This window comes from Pseudonaja textilis, chromosome Z, assembly GCF_049901715.1.
Source record: "Pseudonaja textilis isolate UNSWEBS1 chromosome Z, rPseTex1.2, whole genome shotgun sequence".
NCBI classification, from domain to species: domain Eukaryota; kingdom Metazoa; phylum Chordata; class Lepidosauria; order Squamata; family Elapidae; genus Pseudonaja; species Pseudonaja textilis.
This window is the reverse complement of record NC_142008.1, coordinates 41566797-41582155: the sequence shown is the minus strand read 5'-3', so window position 1 is coordinate 41582155 and position 15359 is coordinate 41566797. Positions and strand designations below refer to the sequence as shown.

At 38.9% G+C, this 15359-nt stretch overlaps 1 protein-coding gene across 6 annotated transcripts in view; it reads left to right on the top strand.

Moving 5' to 3' along the window:
• Window positions 1-15359, top strand: part of TBC1D5 (TBC1 domain family member 5) — a 438974-nt gene that overhangs the window by 376929 nt on the left and 46686 nt on the right. For 4 of the 6 annotated variants that reach the window (XM_026708141.2, XM_087917675.1, XM_087917672.1 and 1 more), the window contains 2 exons: window positions 10493-10728; window positions 14634-14723. In XM_026708141.2, coding sequence (XP_026563926.1) covers window positions 10493-10728; window positions 14634-14723 — 326 coding nt within the window. The remainder of the gene's footprint in view (window positions 1-10492; window positions 10729-14633; window positions 14724-15359) is intronic. The other 2 variants (XM_087917673.1, XM_087917674.1) reach the window with 1 other exon arrangement.

The window sequence follows — 15359 nt, the reverse complement described above, 5'->3', positions numbered from 1 at the left end:
GATCTGGGTGAGAAGTTGCTGGTTACCTTTTACCGTTCTACCATCGAGAGCATTTTAGCATACTGTGTAATGGTGTGGTATGCTGGGTGATCTGTAGTGGATAAGAAGATGCTCCAGAGAGTTATAAACACAGCACAAAAAATCATCGGTTGCTGTCTTTCTTCTTTGGAAGAGATTGTAAAGACCAGACTCCTCTCTAGAGCATTAAAAGTCTCCACAGACCGTTCTCATCCTGGTCATTCATATGTTGAACTGTTACCATCAGGGAGACGCTATAGGTGTCTTAAAATGAGGACTAATAGACCGAGAAACAGTTTCTTTTCCAAGGCAATAATTGTCTTGAATCAAATAATGCATATGTGATTTAGTCCTAAGTATATAGTGGCATTTTTATCTAACTTACTATATGTTTTAGATAGGTTTTAGACTAGATGATGATGATGATGATGATGATGATGATGATGATGATGATGAGGATTATTATTATTATTATTATCTCTGTAGTGTGATTGTGATGTGGTGTTTTGGGCACTGTGCTGGAGTAGCTTTCAAATTTCATTGTATTTGTAGAATGCAATGACAATAAAGGTATTCTATTCCATTCTATTATTGTTGAAATAGGTCTTTCTCATCTGAAATTGGAGCATCTAACTGACTAGAAATCCATACTACTATGATAAAAAAATAAAAGAGGAACCAACTGTTACAAATTAATTCACATTTACATTACTTTGATCTACAAGAATTTGTGCAGATTTAAAAATAAATAAATTTACCGTATTATAGCCGTTTTTTTCTAGTTCTTGTATGCAGAAAGAGATGTCCTTGAATCAACTTTATAAAACAAAACATTTCATTTGCACATACTGTAGAGGCTGAATCATTCCATAGCTTTGTTTTAAAAATATCTCATTGATATTCAAGGTCAGCTATTCTTATTATGATTAACAAAATTGTTTTCTCCATGTATTGCATTCTTGTATCCTTGACATTCATTTAAACAATACCTTGCTTTTAAATATATTTTTAATGACCATAAGGTAACGAACCTTCGTTTTTTATCAGTGTTGCCCCTTTTTCTAATATATTTCCATCTTTTCACCATGATGGTAAAGAAATGGATTATGACCCTTGCATTATAGTCTTAATAATCTTACATTTATGTATCAGAGCATTCAAAACTAGCATAAAGATAGAACTTCATTTGTTAAAATATCTATATCATGGGCCTTGTAAAATTTGTAACAACAATTTAAGATGGTTGCTATTTATGTCAAGGGCATTGCAAGTTAAGAGTATGTACACAAAAAAGTTAACGAACCACCAAAATTATTATACAAGAGAAAGGGGGCAGTTATGAACAAATTATCTCTAACTATAATGATATACAGTCAGCTTATAAAACAATGTGAATACTTCCCCTAACATCCTTCTTTATTAGGAGGAAGAGAGAGATTGAGAGACCCAAAGATTGTTTTAGAGTAGTGGTTTCCAAACTTTTTCAGTCCACCGCCCCCTTGGTGCTACAAACTCATCCTCGGTGCCCCCCACCCAGGGGTGGGATTCAAATTTCTGTGGGTATGGTCTAATTTGAGGGTGTGGCTTGCTGGTCACATGACTGGGTGGGTGTGGCTTGCTGGTCATGTGACTGGGTGGGCGTGGCCAGGTGACTGGCAAACCAAATACAAGTGGTCCTCACTTAATGGCCGGCTGTTTAGCAAGTGTTCTAATTTATGACTGGCCTCCCCAGAGCTACTTGACCTGTTTTTGGAGTTTTGACAGCTTTAGATCAGGGGTCTAAATCCCACCCCTGCCTGTGTTTGTGTGAGAGAGGGAGAGAGAGAGGTTGGATCAGATCTCTCTCTCTCTCTCTCTCTCTCTCTCTTCCACCAATGCCAGAAAGCCACCATCAGTCAAAATTCATATTAGTGGTCTCTGGGATTTAAAATTATGAGTTTGGTGGTCCCTGAGGTCCAAAAGTTTGGCGACCCGTGATCTAAAGGATGGAGTCTGAGAGAGGGAAAGAGAGAAAAAAAAAGAAAGAAAAAGGGACAGACAAAGGAGGGGGGATGGAACGAAGGGACAGAAAGAAAAAGAAATAAAGAAGGAGGGAGAGAGGGAGGAGAAAGATAATGAGATATCTATTCTAGTCCAATCATCTGTTCCAGCAGGGTTAGAAGGGAGTGTGTGTGTGTGTTCTCCTTGAAATTTACCAGTACATTTTGGTTTTGCCTTCTTCTGAATTGGCACTATAATACATTGGGGAAAAGTAATTTTTAGGGTGGAGATCTGGTCCAATGGATCCTGTTTAAAGCCTCAACAAAATGTGAGAGCTTCCTGATAGTCTTGACCATGTTTCGTCCACAAAACCTTTAATAGAAGCCAAAGATGTTTCAATGTGCTGGCAAAGATGTTTCAATGTGGAAAAGGGCCTCAGTCTAAACTAGGCGTCATTCAATCTGATGCATCAGCTCTCTCTCTCTCTCTCTCTCTCTCTCTCTCTCTCTCTCTCTCTCTCTCATTCCTCTCTCCTTCCCTCCCTCCCTCCTTCTCAGATTGGCTTTGCTCTACTTTTCCAATGTGCCTGTGGGGCCGGCGCTTCGAACATGGATGGATGGATGGAGAGAGAGAGAGGGACAGACAGGCAGGCAGGTAGGTAGGTAGAAGGCAGACAGGCAAACAGACAGAACTTTTGGATGGATGGATGGACGGACAAATGAACGGGCATGGACAAACAGAAAGACAGAATGTGACAGTGGCGGAACATTGGGAAAGCGGTGGTGGTGGCTTTTTCCAACGTGCTGCTGCATTGGAGGCACCGGCTCGGGAACAGTGCTAGTCAATGGGTGAAACTACAGGACTGGCCAGTGCCTTGAACGCCCCCCTGCCACCTCTTAGTGTCCCCAAGAGGGCCGGCAGAGGGGCGCTAAGAGACGGCAGGGGGCCATTCGATACGCCGGCTGGCCCTGCAGGTTCACCCATTGACTAGCACCGCTCCGGAGCCAGCACCTCTATGGGTGAAACTGCAGGGCTGCCCGGTGCCTCAAACACCCCCCTGCCACCTTAGCGCCCCTCTGCCGGCCCCCTTGGGGACACTAAGAGGTGGCTGGGTGGGCGGTGTGTTGAATGCGGCCGCGGCGGCACATAACATGCCACCACTTCCACACTGAAGGTGCCAGCTCTGGAGCAGTGCTACAATCAAGAGTGAACCTGCATGGCCGGTGCCTCGAAAGCCCCCTTGCTGCCTCTTAGCGCCCCCTGCTGGCCCCCTTGCCTCTTAGCGCCTCCTAAGGCATCTCAATGTCCCCCGGGGGCAGTACTGCCCACTTTGGGAACCATTATTTTAGAGCATAAACGGGAGACAGGCAGTATGAGCCTTTCCAGATATTATTGATTGTTAATGGCAACAACAAGAGATGTTGAAAGCACTAATGATTACTCTTTAATTTTGATGGGTTTGGGTTATAGAAAGGCATTGTTATTTGCTTTTAATAGTGCGGTCACTAGTTTGGGGAAGGAAAAGGAAATGGGCAGAGTCTTCAATGTTGTCAGTAGAACCATCTTTCAGTTAGATCCTTGCCCTGACTTGTTGATGAAAACCTCCAGGACAGTGATTAGCAGGTGGGTACAAATAGTGATTAACTTCTCACTGCAGGAGGGTATGTTCCCGGGGCCTTTTAAGAAGGCCCTGGTTCATCCTCTTCTTAAAAAGTAATCATGTGATCCCATCTTCATGGACAATTCTTTTTCAATTTCTGATCTTCCCTTTTTTAGGTAAGGGAGAAAAAATAGTTCCTTGGCAGCTTCAAAAGGTCCTGAATTAAGCAGATTGCCTGGATCCCTTTCAGTCAGGATTCAAGGCTTATTGTAGGACAGAAACATTGGTTACACTTGATGACTTTCAGAAAGAGCAGGATGGTAGTACAACCAACTTTGACCCCTCAGTGACCTTCAACCATGCTATTTTGGCCCGGCTGTAAGGTTTGGATTTGAGTGGTGGAGTTTTGCACTGATTTGACTTCTTTTTCCAAGGCCTATCCCAATTGGTATTGATAGATAATAAGAGGTCAAGCCCATGGTTGTGGTATGCTGCAGGGCTTAGTACTCTCTCCATTCCTTTTTAACACCTGTTTAAAGCTACTGGGTGAGAACATTCACCACCATGGGTTGAGGTATTATCAGTAATATGCTGATACTCAATTTTATATCTCCACCCTGGTGATCCAAGTGATGCCCTCTCATGGAGCTTGGAGGCTGTGGGTGCCTTAATGGGGGACAACAGGCTTTGCTGCACTCTATCAAGACCAAATGGATTTGGATGCATGAAACTTCAAGACACAGGACTTTGACATGCTTTGATCTTGATGGGATGGCATTACCCCAGACAGACCCAGCCTGCAACTTGTGGGTTCTCCTGGACTTATGACTCTTGTTTGAAGAGTAGGTGATAGTCTGTCAACTCATAAAACATTTTGTATATATGTTTTATAGTTGTCAACAGAAAGAGGGGGGGTGAGTTTCAAAGAGCAGGCAGCAGTGTAGAATCGAAAGTACATTCCATTCATATTTTCTTCAAATTAGATGACTGAAGCTTCAGCCACGCAAAAATCTAATTAGAGAGCATGATTGATGACTCTTGTAATAAATCCTTTGGAATTTTGGGAGTGTGGCTTGAGGCTTATGATTTAATTGGAGTAATTGCCGGAATCCTGATATAGTCAAGGCTAAGAAAGCCTTTATACAACTTTGTCTGGTGTGCCAGTTATGGCCTTTCCTGGATTAGGAATTCATGTGTTCAGCCACTCAAGCCCTAGTCATCTCACATTTGGACTTCTGCATTCACTTTACATGGGCTATCCTTGAAGAGCATTAATGATGTGTCCAGTTTTAGGGCTTCTAGAATGGCCCATGATATACCATTGCTTTGTGAAATGCTCTGGTTATCGGTCTGCCCACATGTGCAATTCAAGCTGTTGGTTATTATCTTTAGAACCCTGCATAGCATGGACCCACGTTACTTGAAAAACCCTATCACCCTTATGGGAGTTTCCTGCCCCACGTGCATTAACAGAAGGGGCATACTGCAGATGCAGTCAACCAAGGAATTTGAGCAAGATCACATAAAGTGTTAGTACCACTATATAATGCTTTGGTAAGAGCACACCTGGAATATTGCATCTAGTTTTGATCAACACAATATAAAAAAGATGTTGAGACTCTCTTAGAAAGAGTACAGAGAAAAGCAACAAAGATGATTAGGAGACTGGAGACTAAAACATACGAAGAACAGTTGCAGGTATTGGATATGTCTAGTTTGATGAAAAGAAGAATCACAGGTGACATGACAGCTGTGTTTCAATATCTAAGGAACTTTCACAAAAAGGAGGAGGTCAATCTATTATCCAAAGCTCTTGATGCAGGACAAGAAGCAATGGATGGAAACTAATCAATGAAAAAACCAACCTATAACTAAGGAAAAATTTCCCAACAGTGAGAATAATTAATTGGTGTAATGACTTGCCTCCAGAAGCTGTGGGTGTTCCATCATTGGAGGATTTTAAGAAAAGATTGGACAACCATTTGTTTGAAATAGTATAGGGTTTCCTGCTTGAGCAGTGGATTGGATTAGAAGATCTCCAAGGTCCTTTCCAACTCTTCCTCCATTATTTGGCCATGACTACTGCCAGGGGTGGGATTCTACTGGTTTGCACCAGTTCTATAGAACTGGTTATTAAAGTCACCAGTAGTTCTAAGAACTGGTAAAACCGACCCCTGGCTGGCCCCTACCTTCTCCACCGCTCCCACAGGACAAAAACCAGGTTTTTTATTGCGCATGCACGACATTTTTCGTGCATGCATTAAAATCCTTGTCTCATTCTCCCCCGCCCACCCCTCCCTTCACCGGCCCCTGCCCCTATCCGCCGCTCCTACGCTAAAAAACCCGTGTTTTTTTACTGCACATGCAGATTTTTCATGCATGTGCAAAAATCCATGCCTCATTCTTCTCTGCCCCACCCCTACTTATAGCGCATGTGCGCTACCTACAAAAATTTTCCCGCCCAGCACCATCACTCACACCAGCAGCAGCCGAAGCAGCCCAGCCATCCAGCCAGCTGTCACTGCTTGCCTTCTGCCGCCCTGCTGAGTGAGTGAGGGCAAGCCACAAGCCCCAGTCGCCACCACTGCGAACCGCCCTTGCCCGACCGGCCTGCCTCCCAGGCCTTGACTTGCCTGGCCTGCCTCCTCCGGCGGCTGCCATTAAAGAAGACACAAGCTCTGGCCACCACCGCCGCCAGCCATCCTCGCCTGCTCAGACTGCCTACCCCGGCCTCCAAAGACACAGATCGGTAAGTATGACCTGGCCACCTGCCTGCTGCCACCAGCCCCAGTCAAGTGTCAACTCCCAGGATACCCACCGCCCTCGCCAATGCTCCCTGCCTCGCCCGCCACCATCTTCCCTCACCCACGGCCCTTGTTGCTGCCTTGCCTTCCCACCATCAATTAGTGAGTGAGGAGGCAAAGCAGCAAGCCCCGCCAGTCCTCTACCTCCTCCTGCCACCGCCAGCCTGGTCGAGTGCCAACTCCCAGGCTGGCCGCTGCTGCCTCGTCCACCCAGCGGCCGCCATCTTGGCTAGGCCAACTGGCAGCCGACATCTTGGCTAGTCTGGCACCACCATCCTTCGACCACCACGGCCCAAGGGTTCCTGCCTTGCCTTCCCATCATCAATTTGTGAGTGAGGAGGCAAAGGAGCAATCCCCACCAGTCCCCTACCTCCTACCGCTGCCAGCCCCGGTTGAGTGCTGACTCCCAGGCCAGCCGCCGCTACCTTGTCCATCCAGTGACTGCCATCTTGACTAGGCTGGTGCCACCTTCCCTTGCCCACCGCGGCCCAAGGGTTGCTGCCTTGCCTTCCCATCACTTGGTGAGTGAGGATGCAAAGCAGCAAGCCTACCAGTCACCTACCTTCTCCTGCCGCCGCCCCTAGCCCGGTCTAGTGCCAACTCCCGGGCCAGCCGTCCTCGCTGCAGCGAGCTTGAAGACTAAGGAGGACCCTGGCATAGCGACCCTGCCATCCTCGCTGCAGCAAGCTTGAAGACTGAGGAGGACCCTGGCGTAGCTGGCTAGCCAAGTTTCCTGCCTCATTTTTGGTAAGTTGTTTATTTGTTTATTTATTTATTTATTTATTAGTATCTGTTTTTGTTTTTATTAATTATAAAAACAAAACAGATGCTAAAGAAATAAATACATAAATAAATAAAAATCATTTTACTATTCGTCTTGATGCTTCTTTCTCCTTTGTTTTTTCCTATTGGGAAAAAACAAATCAAAACAAATATATATATATAGCATCAATATAACATAAATGGAAACAAAATGTTACAGCAATGTTACATATAGATACTTGTTTCTGATTTGCTTTTTCCCATAGGAAAAAACAAAGGAGAAAGAAACATCAAGATGAATAGTAAAATATTTTTTATGTATTTATTTCTTTAGTATCTGTTTTTATGATTAATAAAAACAAAAACATACTAAAATAAATAAATACATAAATAAATAAAAAAGCCACTTACCAAAAATGAGGCAGGCAACTTCTTGTTACATTGTTGTTATATCTTATCTGTTTCTGCTTAAATCAATATATAGCAACAATATAACAAAAACCTGCATGCATACATAAATGGAACTTTTTTAAAAATAAAAGTTTTTTATTTTTTTTAAACAAAACAAACATAAAACAAACCATCTTCAGTTACATACAGTGTGTCAGTTGGTACAAATCATTGTGCACAATCTTTGCAGTCTTTCCCTTCCAATTTGCATTAATCCTTATATCATAAATCCACTATATATATTTTATTACTATTATTAATTACTTACTAGACTTTATTAATATTACATCATTTTATGCCAGCAAATCACAATTTTTACTTAATCTACTTTATAATGTTCATTTCATCATCACCAATCTATTCTATAACAATATATCCTTACTTTACCTCTGTAATTCTATTATATTATAAAGTATTATAAAATATTTCATAAATGAAAATTGTTTTGTTGCACTGCTGTTACATATTGATATTTAAATATCAATAAATACAGCAGTGTAACAGAAAAATTATTTGAATTTCTTTGTATTGGCTTATTTCTAATTTTGTTAATTATATCAACATGTTTATAATTATCAACCTTCTGTATTTAATTCATACATAGCAATGATAATTCTCGCCTAATTTCTATCTGTTATCTCTATCCATTTTTGCACATTGTAATTTTTTAATTTCATTTTCATCTATGGGAATCTCTTCGTTTTTTCCACTGTTGTGCAAACATAATTCTAGCCGCTGTTAACACGTGTAACATTAGTAGTATCTTTATTTATGTGGGTACCAACAAAAATACTTCTGGTTTTAAAATTTAAATCTATATGTTGCTTTACCATTTTTGCTAACCTTGACACTATATCCTCTTGAATAGCTACACTAGCAGAGCCCAATACTGAATTCATATATTCCAGTTTTTTAAACAGGAATAAATTTCAGAAAAAGAATTCAGTATTGCTCAGTGAATGTGCCTATCAATTCCATTCTTAATTTAACTTCTTAGATGATTTTGTACTATTATCCTTTTTTGTACTATATATGTCTGCATAAGGCTGTAAAAAAGCTTCAGTACATTTTTAAGCTGCATTCTAAAAAGGTTAGGCGACCAAACATGGCTTCCCCGGCTTCTATCTCCCTGCTTTAGAGAGAGCATTCCATTAGGGATGTTGGTCCAGGTAAGCAGTCTTGGCTAGGAAAGATTTTTGTACCAGTACTGGCACAAAATAACAAACTCCTTGTAGCTCTTCGTAGCTGTCCGTGCTGAGCCGAGCCTTGCCCTCCCCATAGCTCCTTGTAGCTGCCCAGGCCTTGCCCAGCCCTCCTCGTAGCTGCCCGAGCCGAGCCTTACCCTCCCTGTAGCTCTTCATAGCTGCCCGCGCCTCGCCTTGCCCTCTCCAAGGTTCCCCAGGGCTTGGAAACTGGGGAAAAACACTTGCTAAGTAACTAGCCACTAAGCAAGGACCTGGCCATTAAGTGAGGACCACTTAAATTTGGTTTGCCATTCACATGGTCACCTGCCTGGACCTCTCCAGGGCTCCCCAGGTTTTGGAAACTGGCAAAAAACACTTGCTAATCAACTGGCCACTAAGCAAGGACCTGGCCATTAAGTGAGGACCACTTAAATTTGGTTTGCCAGTTGCATGGCAACCTGCCTGGGCCTCTCCAGTCACCTAGCCACGCTCCCCCAGTCATATCCACCAAGCCATACCCACAAATTAGGCCACGCCCACAGAACTGGCTGTTAAGAAATTTGAATCCCATCCCTGACTACTGCCCTGTTAAATATCTTACCTTCTGACGTGAGATTGGCTCTCACCAAGGGTGGGATTCTACCAGTTCTGTCTGGCTCTGTAGAACCAGTAGCTCTGAAGAGCAGCAGACATACAACCAGTTCTATGTCTGCTGCTGTTTTGGCCCACCTGTCCGCCCAGGCTCTTACCTGTCCTTTATTTCCTGCTTTTTCAGTCTCAGCTGCTTTGTGCGGCATAGCTGTAGTTGAAAAAGCAGGAATAAAGTGTCTTTTCAACCGCTGTGCACCCGTGCGCAGCACTGCTCAGCTTTCCAGGCAGCAAGCTGAAGAGGATTCACACGCATGTGTAGCGTGCATCAGGCGTGCGAAGCGCGTACGTGCGCGCAAATTGCAAATCACCAAACCGGTAGTTACACCAGTGGGATCCCACCCCTGACTCTCATCCTTCTAATCTTTGGCAAGAGTCTTAAGATTTTGTTCTCACAAATGGCTTGAGGCCCCAACAGGGGAGTATCACACCGGAAGTGGTTGATTAGTTAACATGAAATCCAACCTCTCACCCCTTCTCCAAAATCTGGCTCCCTCTTTCCCATCTTGTAATTATGATTTTATTTTGATTGTATTTTCATTTTGTGTTTGAAATATTTATCTCTGATGGTTTTAATATTCGCATGCTGTAAGCTGCTCAGAGTCACTTTGAAACAAGATGGGCAGAAAATTGAATGAAAGAAAGAAAGAAAGAAAGAAAGAAAGAAAGAAAGAAAGAAAGAAAGAAAGAAAGAAAGAAAGAAAGAAAGAAAGAAAGAAAGAAAGATAGATAGATAGATAGATATTGGTTGTAAAATATTCCTAAAATAGACAAGTTTATTTTTTCCAGTAAATAAAACTGTTCCTGAGGAACAAAGTTCATTGTGAATTTCAAAGGCTCCAGAGAATGAAACAATCTACCTCCCTAGAAATAACTAGTATTACAAGTAGAATAATACTGCATTATATTCTCTAGAATCATTGTAATATTTTAATGGGATGAGGGGGGTCCTTAATTACAACAAACTCATTTTGAAATTTTCCTGTTAGTTTGGTAGTGTCAATTAAACATGATAGCAGCAGTTTGTTTTCTTTTTTCTTTTTCAGTGTCAATGCAAAGGTTGCTCCTCTGAACATAAATAAGGTTTCTAGTAGCTTATTGAATTTTGGTCGCAAGCTGATTTCCCCAGCAATGACTTCTAGCAGTGCAACTCTTCCAGTTGCAGGTAGCAGTGGCAATGTTTCTTCTGTTGTCATGCCCACAAGGAGCACAGTAGAACTCCCTCCATTTCAGCAGCAAAGAATGATGAAATCTGAAAGTGTGCCAGTTCAGCTAAGCAAAGGTAAAAATATGCCATTTCTGTTTTTGAAAACCGAAATCTGTGATCAAGATAAAAAAACTTTCAGCATAATGTAGGATGATGATATAAAATCTGGATATCAATTTGAACATTATTCATCTTCGTTTGCTACCATGTCCTATCTGATATGATTTATTTGCCAGATTTTCCAACTGTCTCCCAATTTCAATTTCCTTGTTTGCTGTATTTCCCTTCCCATTACATCTATTTTTTATTTTATTTTTTATTTATTTTGATTTGTCAATTGCTTACAAGATAATAGGTATAAGTATATACATAGTTATGAATACATGAAATGGGTACATATAAGAAAAATAAAAAAAAACAATAGGACAGGGACGGTAGGCACAATGGTGCACTTATGCACGCACCCTATAGACCTCTTAGGAAAGGGGTGAGGTCAATAGTAGACAGTCTAAGGTTAAAGTTTTTGTGGTTTGGGGAAGAAACCACAGAGTCAGGTAGAGTATTCCAGACATTGACCACTCTGTTGCTTTGTCCAATTTCTGTTGTCTGCAAATACTGAATGCACAATATACTCTTAAGTATGTGTTTATTTTGTAAATCAGGGCCATCCAACAAATTTCCTTCCAAACTTATTTTTTTTAATATTGCCTGGTAATTGAAAATATGAAATGGGAATCAGCTTGCTATAAACCAAATTCCAGCGTTAAAACAGAATGTTAATTTTATGTTTTATGAAAATGCTCTGAATTCCAAATGCCTCCAGTTAAAAATGAAAATGATAACCTACTAACTGTCTTTAACACTATTTGTTGTGTTCTTCTAGTATCAACAAACTCTGCTTCTGTATAAGTTTAACCAGTGGAAATGCATTCCCCTATGTTATTGCAAAAATATATTACATTAATTCATTTTACCATTTTCCTAATATAAAAATGTATTTGCAGCCAAAATAAATACTGCCATTCTGCCACCTTATTGTCATAGCTATTTTGAGTATAATTTTTATTAAGAATTTGAATTACAATATTAAAAATTAATACAAATTAATGCTAGGAAAAGAGAAGAGAAAGAAAAAAAGAAAAAGAAAAGAAAATATAATTTCAGAGAGAGAGATGACTTCCAGCCTTCATGAAAAATATAAACAAATTTAATATTTCATCACTAAACTGATATCTCTTGATTCCATATCCATATCCCATCCCCTATCTTAGAAAATCCATTAACATCCACTTTCCAATTATGGTGTCAGTAAAAAGTTCAGAAAGGGCTGCAAAAAATTTCCAAAAATGTCTTAGTTTAACCTTAGTCAAAAAAAAAATCCCAATTTCATATTCTTTCCTTTTACTTAAAACAATCTTAATTTGTTCAGACAAATATTGTCACAGGATTTGGTTCTTCTTCAATTCTTCTTTATCTCATTACACAGATTTCTTCAAGGCTTTAACAAGCCTCTTTTGTAGATCTAATAAAAAACATTTTCCAAGTAATTTTCTCAATTTATCATTTTAACTTTTAAAACTTCAGCCAGTTTCTTTTGTATATCCAATACATCTTTTTCCAAATCATTATCATTGCCTGTTATTTGCAGTTTCACATTTTTTACTTTGTTTGTCTTTTGTCAGATAAAATTTGTTGCTGATATTGTCATTCCTTCATTTACAACTTTCAGACATAGTCTTTCCATAAAAGTAGACATCATTACTCAGAGTTTGATCCTCTACTTATTAATTTTTGGCCTTAATCTTCAAAGTTCTTCTTTAATATTTCTGATGTTATAACCTCTTGTATCATTTTGTAAGCCTGAATATTAACTGATATCAAGAACAGAGTTGTATTTTTTTTCCCTTCAGCATAAAATCTTTAATCCCCTTTACAGTCAAGTTTCTAAAATCATCACTTTTCTTCTGTCTTGCAATAGGCAGGATAACCAAAGTAAGTCTGTTTCCCATGACAAGGTATTTTTATAAATTCCATTACCTTATAATAAACATCAATATTTCAGATTTATCCATTAATCCATTTATACTTTCTTAAATAAAATTTTAATAGCTTTTTCTGTTTATTTCAAAAAATTTAAGCTCTTCAGCTTATAATTATTTTATCTTTTGTTTAGAGTTGAATATAAACTCTCCCAATAAAGATTTTTCAGACTTGTCATTCTAAAGATTTCTAATAATTTTAAAATGTTAACAAGGAATTTCCAAAAATTAGAAAGAAATGTGCAAACTTAGTGCCCTTCAAAAGGCTCTGCTGAAGTTGTGAGCAAGATGGCTGATCCCAGTGGTCAGACCCACAGAAAACTATTGTTCTGTGATATCCATGTAAGGAGCAATCATCTGGAACACATTAGGATGGTCTTCCATCCTTTCCCTAACTGGAGATACTCCAACAAACCAGTCTACTCACTGTTTTCTTGGTTTTTATCATGGTTGTCAGCTCTGCTTTCACATAGCTATCTTCAGTTAGCTCTATCTTCCCTGTAAGTCTTACAACATATTGGCATAACTTATAAATTGCTCTATTTATAATCAATAGGCCTTAACCAGAAAAAAAGTTATCTAGGTAATCAAACCGATCCATTCTGTGTAGCCTCTATCCAACTGGCTGTTCTACAGCCAGTGAAGAAGAGTTCAATACTGCATGGATGATTAGTCCTACTACTATAATGTTATATAACATTATGTCCGATTAAGTTACAATAAATGTGAAACAACAAATAAATAAAAAGAATAAACATAATCAGACAGGATGAAAGAGTAAAAAGTCAAATTTTGTATTACAAAGGAATAGTGTTTCATTTATGTCATGACCATTTCTTAACATTTCTATTTCCCCCAGCTGCATAAATACTCATTTTACATTGCATTGCCATTAATTGTATCAAGTTCTAGCTACAAATAAAGGAACTTGATCAGTATTCTTTAATTCATTTGACTGAAGTTCTTCCAATTCCATTTGTGCAATATAAATTTTATTTCCCTGAAAGCTTGTTCAAATGGGATTAAAAAAAACAGCGTAATCAAGTGACCACACAGTCCATATTTATTCCGAAATAATTATTTCTTATTCGAACATTTTCAACCAAATTGACAACAATCCCTACTGTCATCTAAATGCTTTTAAAATATTTTCTCACAAGACTTAGAAAACAAGTTATTTTTTGGTCATTGAAATCCTTCTTTTTGTCCTCCCTTGTGAATAGTCTGTAAATCAAACAATTAAAGCTGAACATAACATTCTCTTATCCACAAAAAGTCCATGGATCAATGACTTATAATGTTTTTTTAAATGACCACAAACTTAAATGCTGCATGCTATGTTCATTGTTATACTTTAAATAATAGAACTCAGCATAATATTTTGAAACTTTTATGTAATGGGCCTAGCTTAACTGTAGATACATAAAACTGTTTGGTCCTTGTTTTGAATTATTCTGAAATTATTCCTGGTGATGTAAAGGCATTTAAACCATGCTACTCTGTGCTTTTGGAGTTACTTACTCTTAGAATGGACCACTAGCATTTGTATGATCACTATCAAGTTTCTAAATTCTATTGGAATGCTGCTATTAATAGCATTATGTCAGAATCCGTTATACAGTATAGGAAGAACCAAGAGCAATATATGTATAATACATGCATAGAATTAAGCAGAAATTTAGAGTATTGTTTTTTCTAATACTTATTTTGCACTATTAACTTGTTTCCATTAACATTAAAAAATATTGAGATAAGTGGAATATTCAAGCTGATACCATTGGAATAGAACAGTTGTTGTACATACTTGTTATTTAAAAAAAACAGACCAGATCAGTTTTTTAAAAAATATAATAACTTCATTGTCCTTTCTTTGGTCATATGAAATTTGGAAGATATGACCATTTGTTTCACTATAAAGATATCTTTAACTTTGCTTACTAGGAGAAGTAGTTAAAGGCAGTGATGCCCAGGTATCGGTTCCTGTCCGGAATCTAAGCAACCTTCACGGGACAGTTACTACAGTAATACATGGTACGTTTTGTCTATAATATTGTTGTTGGGAACCCAAAGATACATGTGGTTTGAAATTTTTAAATATGTACCATATATCATAGATCCACTAAGTGGCACTGTTGTTTAGAGAAAAAAATATGCATCTTCCTTGCATAAGAACCCAGAGCAGCCTTTTAAGAAAATAGGAGAAAATATAATCTTATAATGAAACCAAAAGTGCTTTAAAAAAGAAATATTAAAAGTAATCTTCATTTTAAAAATAAATAATTGGAATAAATTATAAAAAAATCTGGAACTTTGATTATTATTTCATAAACTCCTAGGTGAAAAGCCACAGCTTCAACAGCTGAGAAAGCTCTTATCTGGCCACAACATTGGGTAATTGCAATTACAAGTTCCATGGTATTTAGGAAAATTATTTTTAAAAAATGCTTGACTGCTAAGCCATTTAGGACTTTGTAAACTAATATCACCACTTAATATTGATGTCATAATTCTCAAACAACCAACTCAGTGTTTCAGCACTGGCGTGATATCCCATTTAATACTCATGCAGCTGCTTTCAAACCTGCATTCTTTGAATGTATATGTATAAATTCTCAGATTAGGAGTCAAAAAATAGAACCCCTAGAGGTTGAAAAGATATTCCAGAAA